Source organism: Silurus aristotelis (genome assembly GCF_946808225.1).
Source record: "Silurus aristotelis genome assembly, chromosome: 25".
Classification (NCBI taxonomy): Eukaryota; Metazoa; Chordata; class Actinopteri; order Siluriformes; family Siluridae; genus Silurus; species Silurus aristotelis.
This window is the reverse complement of record NC_139598.1, coordinates 16,878,009-16,891,462: the sequence shown is the minus strand read 5'-3', so window position 1 is coordinate 16,891,462 and position 13,454 is coordinate 16,878,009. Positions and strand designations below refer to the sequence as shown.

The 13,454-nt window shown below is 40.6% G+C and overlaps 1 protein-coding gene across 1 annotated transcript in view; it reads right to left on the bottom strand.

Moving 5' to 3' along the window:
• Nucleotides 1-5,687: 5,687 nt before the first annotated feature.
• eif3ha (eukaryotic translation initiation factor 3, subunit H, a) overlaps nucleotides 5,688-13,454 on the bottom strand; it is a 29,840-nt gene continuing 22,073 nt past the window's right edge. The window contains exons 4-8 of the mRNA XM_083529548.1: nucleotides 12,596-12,695; nucleotides 10,239-10,388; nucleotides 9,388-9,508; nucleotides 7,543-7,675; nucleotides 5,688-6,380 (exon numbers count right to left, since the gene is read on the bottom strand). Of these exons, the coding sequence (XP_083385674.1) occupies nucleotides 6,283-6,380; nucleotides 7,543-7,675; nucleotides 9,388-9,508; nucleotides 10,239-10,388; nucleotides 12,596-12,695 (602 nt within the window). The 3' untranslated portion in view covers nucleotides 5,688-6,282. The remainder of the gene's footprint in view (nucleotides 6,381-7,542; nucleotides 7,676-9,387; nucleotides 9,509-10,238; nucleotides 10,389-12,595; nucleotides 12,696-13,454) is intronic.

The following is a 13,454-nucleotide window of genomic DNA, read 5'->3' as shown; positions in this document are numbered from 1 at the left end:
GAAACAAAAGATATGAAAAGAAAAATGAAAGGTAACAAAGAAATCATAATCTGATCAGGACGCCACAGACCGTGGGACATAAAAGCAACCACGGAAGACAAACATGAGACCAAAAGTGCTGTGAAAAGTCTGACTTTATACACATGTGCTAAGTCAAGAGTGATGAGAAACAGATGTAAGTGATTAGTGACACGTGATGGTGCAGTGGCTGATGGGAATCGGAGTCCAGTGCCATTCTATACATATATACAGCATCTGTGAAAAGGAAACATCTGGTCGTTTAAGGATTTTGCTTGACACATGCATGTTCCTTTTGTTTATATGCAACAATCTTGATCATTTGATTGTAAGATTGACTTTGACCGAATAAATGTATTAAAGTCTAGATGTTCCGGACAGTTTGTTTCTCCAAACATTTAGCTGAAATACTTTGCCGTGTCCCTTGTAAAAAGATGATCTACACTAGTTGGAGATTTCTTGTTTATCCCAGTGCAGTTCAGTAGGATTTAGGTGCGGTGACTTAGCAGGTCATTCCATGATCGATATCACTCCAGACGACTGCTCTAAAAAGCGCTTACAGAGAGCAGACGTGTGCTGAAGTGTCGTCGGGTTCCAATGAGCCACAGTCCAGACAGAATTGCAAGGTGTTGAAGAATAGAATGGTTGCCATGTTGGTTACCCGGAATTAGTCTCCAACCTTCTCTGCTTTAAAACAACCCCAAACCATTAAGCGTCCAACTCCATGTTTGACTTTGGGGGTGAGGCAGTCTGATCACATCTTCTCTCCTGTTCTCCGTCTTACACAAGTTATTCTGTTAGAGATCAAAAATTTCTCCTTGGACTCCATAGTACTTTCTACCAGTCATTTACTGTCCAATTCTTGTGATTTGGAGTTTTATCATCTATATTTTTGAATAATTGAAAGAACACACTCCCAGTGGCAGTAACTCACTTTTCTGTTGTTCTGCATCACAACCTGGTTGTTGTTACTTCCCACTAACATCAAACTCCAAAGCGTTGATTTCTCACATCCTTTACCCCTAGTGTCACGGTTTTCCAGCTGACAAATGGCACCTGTCACTGACCAGACTTCATAACTGACTGCTTCCCTCGGTCCTTGGCTGAACCCGACAACAAATCACTCCGTTTGCTTAGAGAAGGTGACCACCATGACAGCAGTACGAGCTTGTAGCTCTATCACTCGCCTCCGTCCTGGTGTTTTACACCACTGTTTCCAAACCCTGCATGTTTCATTCGCTCCCTGCTGAACCTTTATCCTGTTCGAACTCTTTTCCCACGATCCATCACCTCGCTAATGAGTCAAACGGATGTGTCAGAGTGAAACAAAGCATGTGCAGCGATAAGGAAAGTCCAGGGACGGCTTTTTGAGAAACACATATTTAGACAAAATGCTTCCCATTTTAATTTTGGGGTTCTAAAAAAAATAAAGAAAAAAAAATAACTTTTTCGAGGTCGATGGGGCCAATAAATTCTCTCTGAGTGTCAGCGGTTTCACATTGCTTACTGCAGGGACAGGGGAATAAATTCTCCCCCAATTTTTAGAGCAGAAATTGCTTGTTCCTTCCATGGCCTTCACCCGGACCTCTCCAGCTCCACGCTCGCTATTTTTTGATGGAAAGTAAAAAAGTCACGGTTCAAAAGGTAGAAGGAGCCGACAATATACTGAGAGACTTACAAAAAGTTGCTAAAAGTAATATATATATATTATAAGGTACTAGGGATGGTAAGATTCATGTGATGCATCTTTAAAAAAAGATATAATTATTTATAATTGTAAGTAAATGCGCTATACTTTTATTATTTAAAACAGTGACCAATAGTTTGTGAGCAATATTTGATACGTAGATCAATTTCTCGTACACTTCGGAGACCGAGGCGTATCCTGGGAGTCACATAGAATACAGATTAACATGGCAGAGGTAGAGCTGTAACTTCCTGCACACACAACAGGAAAAGGAACGTCTTTCTTTATTTAATATTTTGTTTTGGCACTACAAAGGCGTGTTTGTAAAATGTGTTAGAAGTCAGAAGGCACTTAAGTAAACTGATGATTTGCTGTCTGTCTGAATCTCAAAATCTCACTGCATCGTATAGAATTGAATCGCATTGTTAAATCAAATGGAAATCAAATCCCACTGTATCGTAATGGGGGGAATCCTTTCGTGTCGCATCGGTAGCTGCTTCATACGTATTTTTAATGTATCGTATCATTGGCTATGCAGCGAGATGCAAATTGCATCAGTTATGGAGATGCACATCCAGGTGGTGGCTCAGTGGTACGTGGACTCTGGACTGGAAAGTTCAGATCTCAGCATCACCAAAAGTGCCTGTCTAGGACTTTTGAGTTCGGCTCTTAACCTTTAAGTAGCTCTGGATAAGAAATGCAACATAGTAAAATATTTGATGGATCTCGGAGACAGTGCATGAACATCACTATTGTCTTAGCAATTGAATTTTGGAACTCCTAAGGGTTTAATGGTAGGCTTTTTTCACAGAGAAAGATTTCCAGAAATTCAGTCTGAATCCGTAATGAATGTGTAGTGAGGAGACCCTGAGAAGACAGGGAGAAAACATCAAGGAAACTAGACTCATAAACAAACCCATCCTTTTCTGCCAGTGGGAATCATTTCTCTTCTGTGGAACATTTAGCATGATTTGTGACTAGCATTTATTACTATTAGCATTGATGTACTGCAGGTCCGTACTGAATGCATCCAGTAGGGATATAGGAAATTCATCCTTATATATTTACAGCATTTAGCAGACAAACGTATACAGAGCCGGTAGAGTACAGTGATGCAATTGAGGGATGAGGGCCTTGCTCAAGGGCCCTGCTGTGGCAACTGATGACCTTCTGATCCAAAGTCCAATCCAAAGTCTAATTCAATAAATACATTGAAAGAATAAATGTGTTTTCTTAAATTCAGATTTCTTAAAGTATATTAAGTATAACATATATTTAGAAAATTCTATATTAAACACACACACACACACACACACACACACACACATCTGTTTTACCCAAATGGGGTCTAAAATTTGTAAAATATTTAATAATTTTTTATTTTATTTTATTTATTTCATCACTTTAATTTTTAAGTGTCAAAGAGAATCAATAATAAATAACTATTTTAATTAGCACATGTATATAAGTCTCACCATTCACAGCCCTCGTCCTCTCATGTTTGTCTTCCGTGGTGGTGGTGGTGGCGGCAGTTGCTTTCGGCTTCTTGCTCAGGATATTGTAAGCTGATGTGAGACCACCATCGTAACCCCACAGTTCAATTAATTGTGTGTGTAAAGTTCTGGTTCTCTCACTGTGTGTATAAGAAGAAAACCTCCTTATAAAGGTCTAATGTGCAGGAGAACCACATCCATTATTCACAGAGATCTCATACATCGCTACTTTTACTTTTCATACTGAAATCCGTTTAAAAGTGAGATCTTTTGCACTTTTTCCTCAATGCCAGGTTTATAGTCAGCATTTCCCAGCACGAACTTCCAATATGGCCGACGCAGACGGCAACACACACGCGTAAACTTCCCTTTGCATAGCCTAGCTAATAATGCAGCACAGGTTCTCACTCACACAAACACACTTATTTGAACCATCTTATTGAGAAAGTAACACTCTAGGTGATGACTTCTTGTACTTACCAAGACATTTGAATGTTTCGGATCTTCTGTCCCCCAAACTGCGGTTCTGAAGCGTTTTCTTGCCCCTTTTGGACTCCTTTATTTGCATATTGCTTGTTTTTGTTTTTCATGTCTTTTCATTGAACCCATCATATTCTGCAGTAATCCTTGGGTATTTATTTATTTATATATTATTTATATTAGAGAGAGAGAGAGAGAGAGAGAGAGAGAGAGAGAGAGAGAGAGAGAGAGAGAGAGAGAGAGAGCACTTGCAGTTTGTCCATGCTACAGGAGTTTTTGAAGCAGCTTGGACCAGTCCATGCCAGATGTCTTTATAGTCTGGTATCTCGCTCACCACAGGGGTGTATCCTTTTATAAATTGTCTTCTGCACCTTGGCAGGACACAAACACCTGTGTCAGACCGGTCATAAATCGAGATGGTGTGAAGACGATAAAAACCCCTGGGAGGATTTATAGACCGTGTCGATTCTCAGATCCTGAGCTTCAGCTTTGCGTGGGTGTGAAAACCTGGTAATGGTTTGTTTTTTGTAATTAGGAAGCAAATTAGAGGAACGCACCTCTTGGCTGATGTAACTGCAGGAGAGCAGAGAGTGAAGGTCTCAGTGCTTTATGTAACCTTTATATAAGGACCCACCCTACAGCCATTCCCATATCTGCCCACACCTGTTCTCGAATCACTATTTATTATTCAGTTTTAAAACAGATTTTGAGGATTTGCAGTTTGTGAGGCAGAGATGAACCTCACCGTCACTCGTGTGCTGTAGAACCTGCTGTTGCTATGGAAATGGAGGAGTCCAAGTGGAATAACTTTTTATTAAAATAGACGATATTCGATTTAAAACCTTTCGAAAAGCGTTCAGCTGGTTGGTTAGTCAGATACACGTGCGAGTAGATATATTAAACATACAATTATTGCACAAAAGTATCGGGACACCTGACATTTCCAACCTTCTCCAAACTGTTACAACAAAGTTTAAGGCACACAATTGTACTGGATGCTGTAACATGACATTTTCCCTTCACTTGAACTAAGAGACTCAAACCTGTTCCAGCAGGATGATGCCCCTGTGTACAAAACCAGCTCCTTGAAGATCTGCTTTCCATGGGTTGGATGTATGTGGAAGATCTCCTGCTATAGAGCTCTCAATCCTGTTAAACACCTTTGGAAGAGTGAAGGTTATTAGAAGAGTAAATGGGCACTGAATGTGGAATGGGATCTTCAAAAAGCACATACCAATAATAAAGGGGGTTAAAGAGGTTTTTAATTGTTGTGTACTTTACAGCACTGGGAAATTCTTTCTTCGCATATCTTTACAACTTAAGCAGTAGCCAATACCCCGACCTAGATTTTGGTTTAGGACCTGGAGAAAAAGCTTCATGGACCAGAGGAAAACGTCAAACATGAAAAGGTAACGCCAAGCTCAGGACCAAACCCTCAAGATATCATCTAAAAGCTATAAAATATGTCACATAGCTGTACCAAGAGATGGTAAGAAGGTGCTGGGTAAAGATTTCAACTCTACAGGAGGTCAACACACCAGATGCCATGTAGAAGTTCTCTCTCTCTCTCTCTCTCTCTCTCTCTCTCTCTCTCTGCTGAAAATTTCTCCCCCAAAACAATGTAATCATTTGACTGTATCTGACCATATGGCAGCTTTAGAAGCTGCAATCCACCCCGAGCTGCCCACTAATCTATAAGAAAAGTGTTGCTTGCATTGTGTGAACGTATTAAGCATCTGGTATAACACTGGTATAATTAGTCCTGCTTTCCTACGAGACGAAGGAAAAGTCTCAGGCTTTTTTTCTTCTTTTTTTCCAACTCGTACAGATGATGACATTTAACGCGAGAGCTGCGGTTACTGAAACACCAGTCACCAGTAAAAGGCTGTAAAACAGCACAAGCAATCAACGCGACGCTGTTCGCCGAAGACGGGGGCCGTAATTGTGTCTGATTAAATCTGATCTGACATGTTCATTATGAGGCACGCTCTCTGTGTCGCAGTATTTTTTTCTTTTTTTTTTACTGTATTGTTTTAACTTACAGGGTTCTGTGCGCACCATAGAAAGAGAAATACAACATTATGGAGAATTTGATTTAAGGTAAAGATGCTTTATACTTGTCACATGGACTTTACCGCAATGTGAAATTCATATTTCCAGCGATGTTGGGAAGCTGAGGTTAGGGTCAGTCACAAAAGGTTAAGGGCCTTGCTCTAGGGCCCGAGAGTGGCAGCATGGCAGGGTTATGGTTTCGATCCTCTGGACCTTATGATTAGTAACCCAGAGTCTTACCCACTGAACCACTATTTACTTGTTAAAATTCAGTGTGCATGTAAAGTGAGGTGAGAGCGATAAACTATAGTTTCTCTTTGATCAGTGTACCACACTGTGCTTCTGTCATTAATGAAAACGCAACTCGAAAACAAAACCCAGACGCCCAGCAATAGGATGCACTTTTTTCTTTATTAACGACCAGTTCGATACGGTTTCCCCCTCAAGGTCAGGATGGCATTTTTGATGCTAATATGCATTTTGGGATACCTAGAGGTGACGCGAGATGTTCCTCATGTTCGTAAGCGAGCTGTCGTTCCTCCGTTCTGCTCTTCAGCTGCTGTGCTCCTGCAGCGCATCTGCCATGAAGAGCTTGCCCAGGTTCTGAGAGGTGAACTCCTTGATGTTCTGGCAGTAGTTGTTGATTTGACCTTGAGAGGCGAAAGGAAACATGCGTATGTAAATGAGATGCAAATGTAGATGCAAATCTACAAGACTGACTTTAGCTTGTAATTAAAGGGCGTTCAGTTACGGCTCTTTAGTGGAGATGTTGTGAGAAATAGTTTACGTTTTTGGAATGATGATGTCATCCATTTTTGGTCCTGGTCCACTAAAACTATTCCAAACTTTTAGTTTGAAATATAATAATCAGAAATCTTTTTTCTGGATTAATATCCATTTAAAACATTTTCACGTAAGTATAGTTTATATGAATTCAACCCCTCGATTTCTATGGTTTTTGAAACACGTGTGGTCCATAATGTTTTTGAGACACGTCTCCCTTCTGTTTCTACTCGGTAAAAGCCAAAAACAAAAGACTTGGAAAGCGTCCAAATGTGATATTTTTTATCTCTAAATGAAGAACGTGTGTAAGGTAGTGATCAGAAGAAGAAGTGATCAGACCGCCTCACCCCCAGAGTCAAACATGGAGTTGAAAGCTTTTTTTTTTTTTTTTTTTTTTTTAGGTGAAAGAAACCAACATGGCAACTATTCCATATTTTATCACCATGCAATTCCGTCTGGACTGCGGCTCATTGGACCTGACGCTTCGACGCGTACGTCTGGTGTGATATCTATCATGGACTGACCTGCCCAGTCACCTCACCTAAATCCTGTTGAACTGCTCTGAGATGAACTGGATCATAAACTGGTGTTTAAAGCTGCTCGGGAAGATTTTTGTATAAAACTAAAAGTGGAACATCTGGACATTTATATATTTGTTTGGTCAAAGTAAATCTTACCATAGGTGTTTCCAAACATGTGACAGAGGAAGTGTGAGAACAAACTATGAATGAGATACCATGGAGTCATCCAGGTATAAACCCTGCATCACCCTCCTGCATTTCCATTCTAACCAGAATTATATAATATAGAATGTAATAGATTTTATAAGTATAATCATGAAATCTTTTATAAACTATCTAGTAAAAATAAAAATCGGTCTTCTGCAGCACGTCATCTCTAAACCCTGCTGAAAACGACCCATTCCTCCTCTCACACCTTTCCAACTGTACAGATAGGGAAATCAATGACTATAAGAGAATAAAGGGAGTGTAATTGGCTGTGAATGGCTGCGATTGCCCCCTCAGGCACCTGCGATGAGGAGTGTGTCCATGCGCGGAGGAGGCGGTGGTGGCTTGAACATCTTGGTGATGTCCTCCTCTGGCAGCGGCGGTTCTCCTCGACTCTGTCGCTGGGCGTTCTCCTGCTGCCGCCTCTGCAGGAACTACACAGAGGACGGGATAAGAGGATCAAGTCAATGTAAAAGATCCTGAACTAAAAAAAAAAAAAACACAGTGTGTGGCGCAGCTACTGAAATGTGTGATGCACTATATTGTCCGTTGGATTTTTAGATCCGAAGGTCATGAGGTCATTCAAATCCCAGCCACATCAAGCTGCCACTCCTGGGCCCCTGAGCAAGGCCCTTAACCTTATAGCTGCTCAGGTGTATGAATGAGATTGAATGCAAGACGCTCTGGAGAAAAGCGTCTGCTAAATGCCATAAATGTAAATAGACGCCCTCATTCATTTCTCATATATACTACATCTGAGTGATTGTTAAGGGCCCTGCTCAAGGGCCCAGCAGTGGCAGCCAGAATTTTTTTTTTTTTTTTTTTTTTTTAACGATACCACTACAGTCTTTCGATTCTGGGAAAACAAAATGAACAGAAGTTCTAATACAGAAGTCTAATTTTTTGTTTGTTTGTTTTTTGTTTTCTCGTGATCAACATTACGAGTTGTTTTGAGAAGAGCATGTTCAAGAGGCAGCATCATTAATAATAACAACCATAACCATTTGTAGCAGCGGACCCAATGTTTATGGTTATTATTATGCTGTGATGATGCTGCATCTAGAACATGCTCTTATGGCGAAAATATACAGAAACATCGAAGAAAGTCGTGATCACGAGAAAACAAGGAAGCAAATATATATATATTAGAACGCATTGCCTCTTTGGACTTTTCCAATGATGTAAAAAATAAAAAAATTTATAAAAAAAATATAAGCATCAGAGTTACGAACAAATCACACATTTGCCATATTGTCTTTTTTTCAATAATAATAATAATCGATGAATAATCTAGAACAGTCCATTATGTATTCATTATTCACATCATTAATCACTGTCTTTTTATTATGCAAATCGTTTGATGCGATTTTCCTTTTTACTGCGCGCCTCGTCGGGTTTCTATCCTTCCCTAATAGATGCAATCTGAGGAGAAAGAAGTGAAATTGCGGACCGAGAGACATAAAGAAGTGCGTTTCTTATCCGCTCTGATTAAACACAAGGCCGAGACGAGACGAATCTCGGAGCGGGTTCTGATGGAGAGACGTCAAGATCCTGATAGATCGGCACTTTGTTCTGTTTTTTTCCCAACCGAAAACTTTTTACTAGGGTTGCAAATTTTCAGGAACTTTCAACACTGGAAACTTTCCATGAGAAATAATAGGAATTTATTTAAATAAACTGGAAATGTGAAAATTGCAGGTTGGCTTATAACAGAGCACTGAGAAATTCAGGCTAATTTTGGTTAAAATGACAATTTCAGTTCCATAACATACCACTGATAATTTTTTGACTCCCACAGGAATTTTTCATGCATTAACTTAAAAGAAATTCCTTGTGCGATCGTGCAAAAAAATTATATAACAAAGGAAAAAATTTCATTTAATATCTGTATTAGTTTGCATGCATGTCAGTTTATGACCAAACAAAATATATGATACAGTTTTTATACATTTCTCCAAATTTCGTATTAATTCCCATAAAATTCCAGTAAATTCACTTAAAATCCCTGGAGTTTCCGGAAATTTGTCAGAAATCCCCTTCGCACCCGTAATAACCGCCCCGAATGAACTGTACCCCAAATGCACTGCGATACGTACAATGTGTAGGAAAGACAGGGTTGTGCAGAAAAGCTGTTGAAGGTGAATACCTGGTGTTTCTGCTGCTGCTGCTTGCTCTGGTTGCGGCAGAACGTGTTGTACTTGTTGATCTCTTGGCTCATGTCGTCGACGCGATCCATCAGCAGCTGCAGGCTCTTCTCCAGATGGTTACTGCGGACGCAGATCGACACCCAATTAAAAACGGAACGGATAGAGGATGATAAAAGCATGAGGTTTCGATATCCGAGCGGACTTTCTTCTATCAATCCATGAAATGTCACGCATCGGCCTTGATCCGCCTGCATTCCTCCTTCCTGTGCTTCTCTGTTCACACTGCGCACAATCTCGGTTTTAACACAAAACACAAGACGATAGTTATGTGCTTTCAGGCTTAGTGGGGTTTTTTTGCACTTCCATCACCGGTTAGCATTTACCCACATGATAAAAGGGAATCGCTGTACAGTGTGAAAGTATTTCACTGGTTTAGAGGTGGGAAGTGATGAAGTACAAACACTTCGTTACTGTACTTAAGTGGATTTTTAAGATGTTTTTTTTCTTTCACTCATTTAATATTTTTTTACACAAATATCTGTTCTTTCCACTTCTTACATTTTTAAACCAGACTCGTTACTTTAGTTTTAATCCACTCGGTTTTCAGCGAATGCTTAACCGAACAGTGGTGAAACGGCGACAGGGTCGTGGGCGGCCGAGGCTCACAGATGCACTTGAGGAGCGAAGGCTGGTCCGATCCAACAGACGAGCTCCTGTAGCTCAAACTGCTGAAGAAGTTCATGCTATTGATGCTCGAAGGGTCAGGAAAAGGGGGACCGACACAATATTAGGCAGGTGGTCATAATGTTATGCCTGATCGGTGTAGAACACAATCACTGTTAAATCTGACCTGCTGGAGAGACTGAGCAGTTCGTGTTTGTCTGCCAGCGTGCTCTTGTCCTCCAGATCCCACATCAGCACGTTCAGGAGATGAGAGTTCTTGATGCAGATCGGCACTTCCTCGAACATGTGTTCAAACCCGATGTTCGCTTTTTTCAGCCTGAAGAGAAAAAAAAAAAAAAACAAAAAAACATTTCTGTATTAACTACAAAAGAGCATTGACCTGTGGTTACGTAACCGAATCGCATTAGCATTCTGAGCTTATTATATTCCACAAATCAACAACCTTTCAAGCGCCTGATGAATGTGCTAGATTTTAAATCCCGTATTTTAACACAGGGCACTCAGAGCCGGCCAGATCAAGGTCGAAGGAAAGAAAAAAGAGAAAGAGTTCAGTGGAATGGGTTTTAATATTAATGTAAGAATGCAGCGTTTCAGAGGTCCGTCCTCTCAGCTTTATCCGGGGAGAGAAAAAAAAGCGTGACTTCCTGAATGTGAAAAAGTTTCTGTCCTTCCTGATGCTGATTTCGGACCGAGCTGTCACTCCTTCGCTGTTATTCCTTCCTAATGCTTTTGCGCAATTTAAAAAGCAATCACCGTCTGCCAGCGAGGCCGGGGGAAAAGGCGTGAACCGTGTGGTCGAGATTGATGACTGATCCGGCGCGGTCGGCTCGAAAACGCCATTATTTTCCTTTTTCAAAGTTCCTTTCTGATGACCGACGCCGCAGGGGGTAAAACGTGTGCCTCTTTAATTACAAAATCCAAATCGGGTCCCGGAATAATCCGGCCCTTTCCTTATTTTTTCTTTTTTTGTTTTAAACAAATGAACGTTGCTGCTCTTGCTGTTTCTGCACAACGTTGTGTTCATGTTTACAAGTACACTCTTGTTTACAGTTCTCTCTTTTGCACATTGTACTGTGTAACACATACAGCAGGTTTGCCGGTCGGCGCTATTCTGCGTTTCGTGTATTTGTCCAGCGCTGTCCTGGTGTTGTCTTTTGCCTGCGCTGCACGATGCACTTTGTGTGACTTGGACAACTTACTTTAGTCCTTAGCTCTGTGTTCTGTTATGTCTTGAATTAATATCACTGATTGCTGACGCTCTTACAGGCAGGCCTCTGTATCTGAACTTTTTTCCCCCTCAAAACAATACGCCAAATTATGCAAATCACGCTTCATCTTATTAAATATACGAATGCATTTGCATACATAAGGAAAGCAAAAATCCTGCCTTTGCTAGATGTAAAAAAATAAATAAAAAATTAAGAATAAATAAAATGTCCCTTTTACTCTGTAGATGCTTTTAAAACATCACCAGGCCCTGGTATAACTACTACTCGATGCCATTTTCAGTATAAACATAGTTCATATTTTCTAGAAAGATCTCTGTATTATGGTTCTGATTAGGCATATGGATGTCACACACGACCATGGGAATTGTTGTTCTTAAAAAATTATCTATATTGTTCAATGTAAATGTGATTGAAAATCTCACATCACACTATATGGACAAAGGTTTTCGGACACCCGTCTACACTTTTAGAATATCTCATTCCACCTCCACTCTTCCGAGATGATGTTCCACTAGATTGTAGAGTCTGATGTAGGTGAGGTGAGGAGACCTGGATTGCAGGCGGTGTTCACATTCATCCCAAAGGTGTTCAATACGGTCTATAGCAGGAAATCTTATACATCCAACTCATGGAAAGCAGATCTTCATGGAGCTGGCTTTGTGCACAGGGGCATCATCCTGCTGGAACAGGTTTGAGTCTCCCAGTTCAAGTGTAGGAAAGATTTCATGCAACTGCCTCGTTTTAGGTTTGTAGGACATGATTGACATGTGGGCGTGGCTAACACGGCACAATGATTAAAGGCCATGCAAAAAATGACGGGACACTTTCCGTCTACACTGCTGCTTTAAGAACGATTTGTTTACGATCCCTATATGTTGCGTGTATAAAGAAACTGAAGAAACCTGCTGTCATTGCTGTCAGACGTTTATTTACCTTTCGTCTGGATGAGGCTGCGAGTGAGTGTTGTGTCTCCGTTGAGGGAAAAAAACGCCACATGGAGGTTATACAAAGTGACGTAAATCTTTAATGGCGATATCACACTGGATATCGAGCATGCCGACTGCTGCACACCCTCATCTACTGTCCTGCTCGAGGTCACCTGACTAAAAAAAATCTGTGTTGCTTTTTAAATACTTTTTTTTTTGGGGGGTCGACACGTGACACGAGATTTTCTAAAAGCAATTCACGCAACAATTGGCATATGTGAGCAAAATGATGTGTTTTGCCTGAAATAAATATATCGAAATTATTGTTGTGTGTGTTTGAGAAAAGAAGGAAAGAGAGAGATACCTACCCTTCTGGAGTAAAATCTTTCTCTTTACAGATCTCCATCAGTTTGGGTGTTAACCTGTAGGCTTTGAGGGACAGAGAGCCTTGCGCCGTCTTGATGGGATCTACAAAAGAGAACACGAAAGAAAAATAAAACCCTGTGCTTTCTTTTCTACAGCAGCCATTACACATGGCTCTAACTCTTAACCCGAGGCTCTTAACACGTCCACGAATCCAGCCAGCAAACTGCTGTAAACACAGACGGGGCTGTCTGAAGTCAGTGAAGTAAATCACTAGAGTCGTTCAAAACTAGTTTCAGAACGCTCTCTCGCCGTAATCACAGGTTTCTCTTCGCGAAAATGGCTTGTAATATAAAATAAAAAAGAGAGAAAGAGACTGTATCCCACGCTTCCTCACGAAGCCAGAGCACCCGAAGAGATGCTATGAAGTAGAGATGGTGTGATGAAGCTATTGAAGCCGATCTCCTTCAATGAAAGTCCTTTTCTACAAATGATTATTTTTTTTCCTGGTTATGGAGACATAAATGGCTTGAACGTGAAGTAAAACTCGTATATAACAGCTTTATACCAATGCTCTGTATACTCGATTCTGATTGGCTGGTGAGCGCTCAATCCGTTGAAACATACAGGAAGCCCTCAGTCGGTTGAATCGGCGTTTTGAAGGAATGTGCTGCTGTAACCGCAGAGCCAGACGCAGAATAGAAACGTTTGCTATCGCTGTAGCTTTTTGAGCTACATCCCCAATTCCAAAAAAAGTCGGAATGCTGTGTCAAATGTAAAAAAAAATAATAATAATAAAAAAAAAAAAAAAAAAAAAAGGATTTGTAAATCCTTGTAATTTGTGTAGCTTGGTAGTTTTCTGTG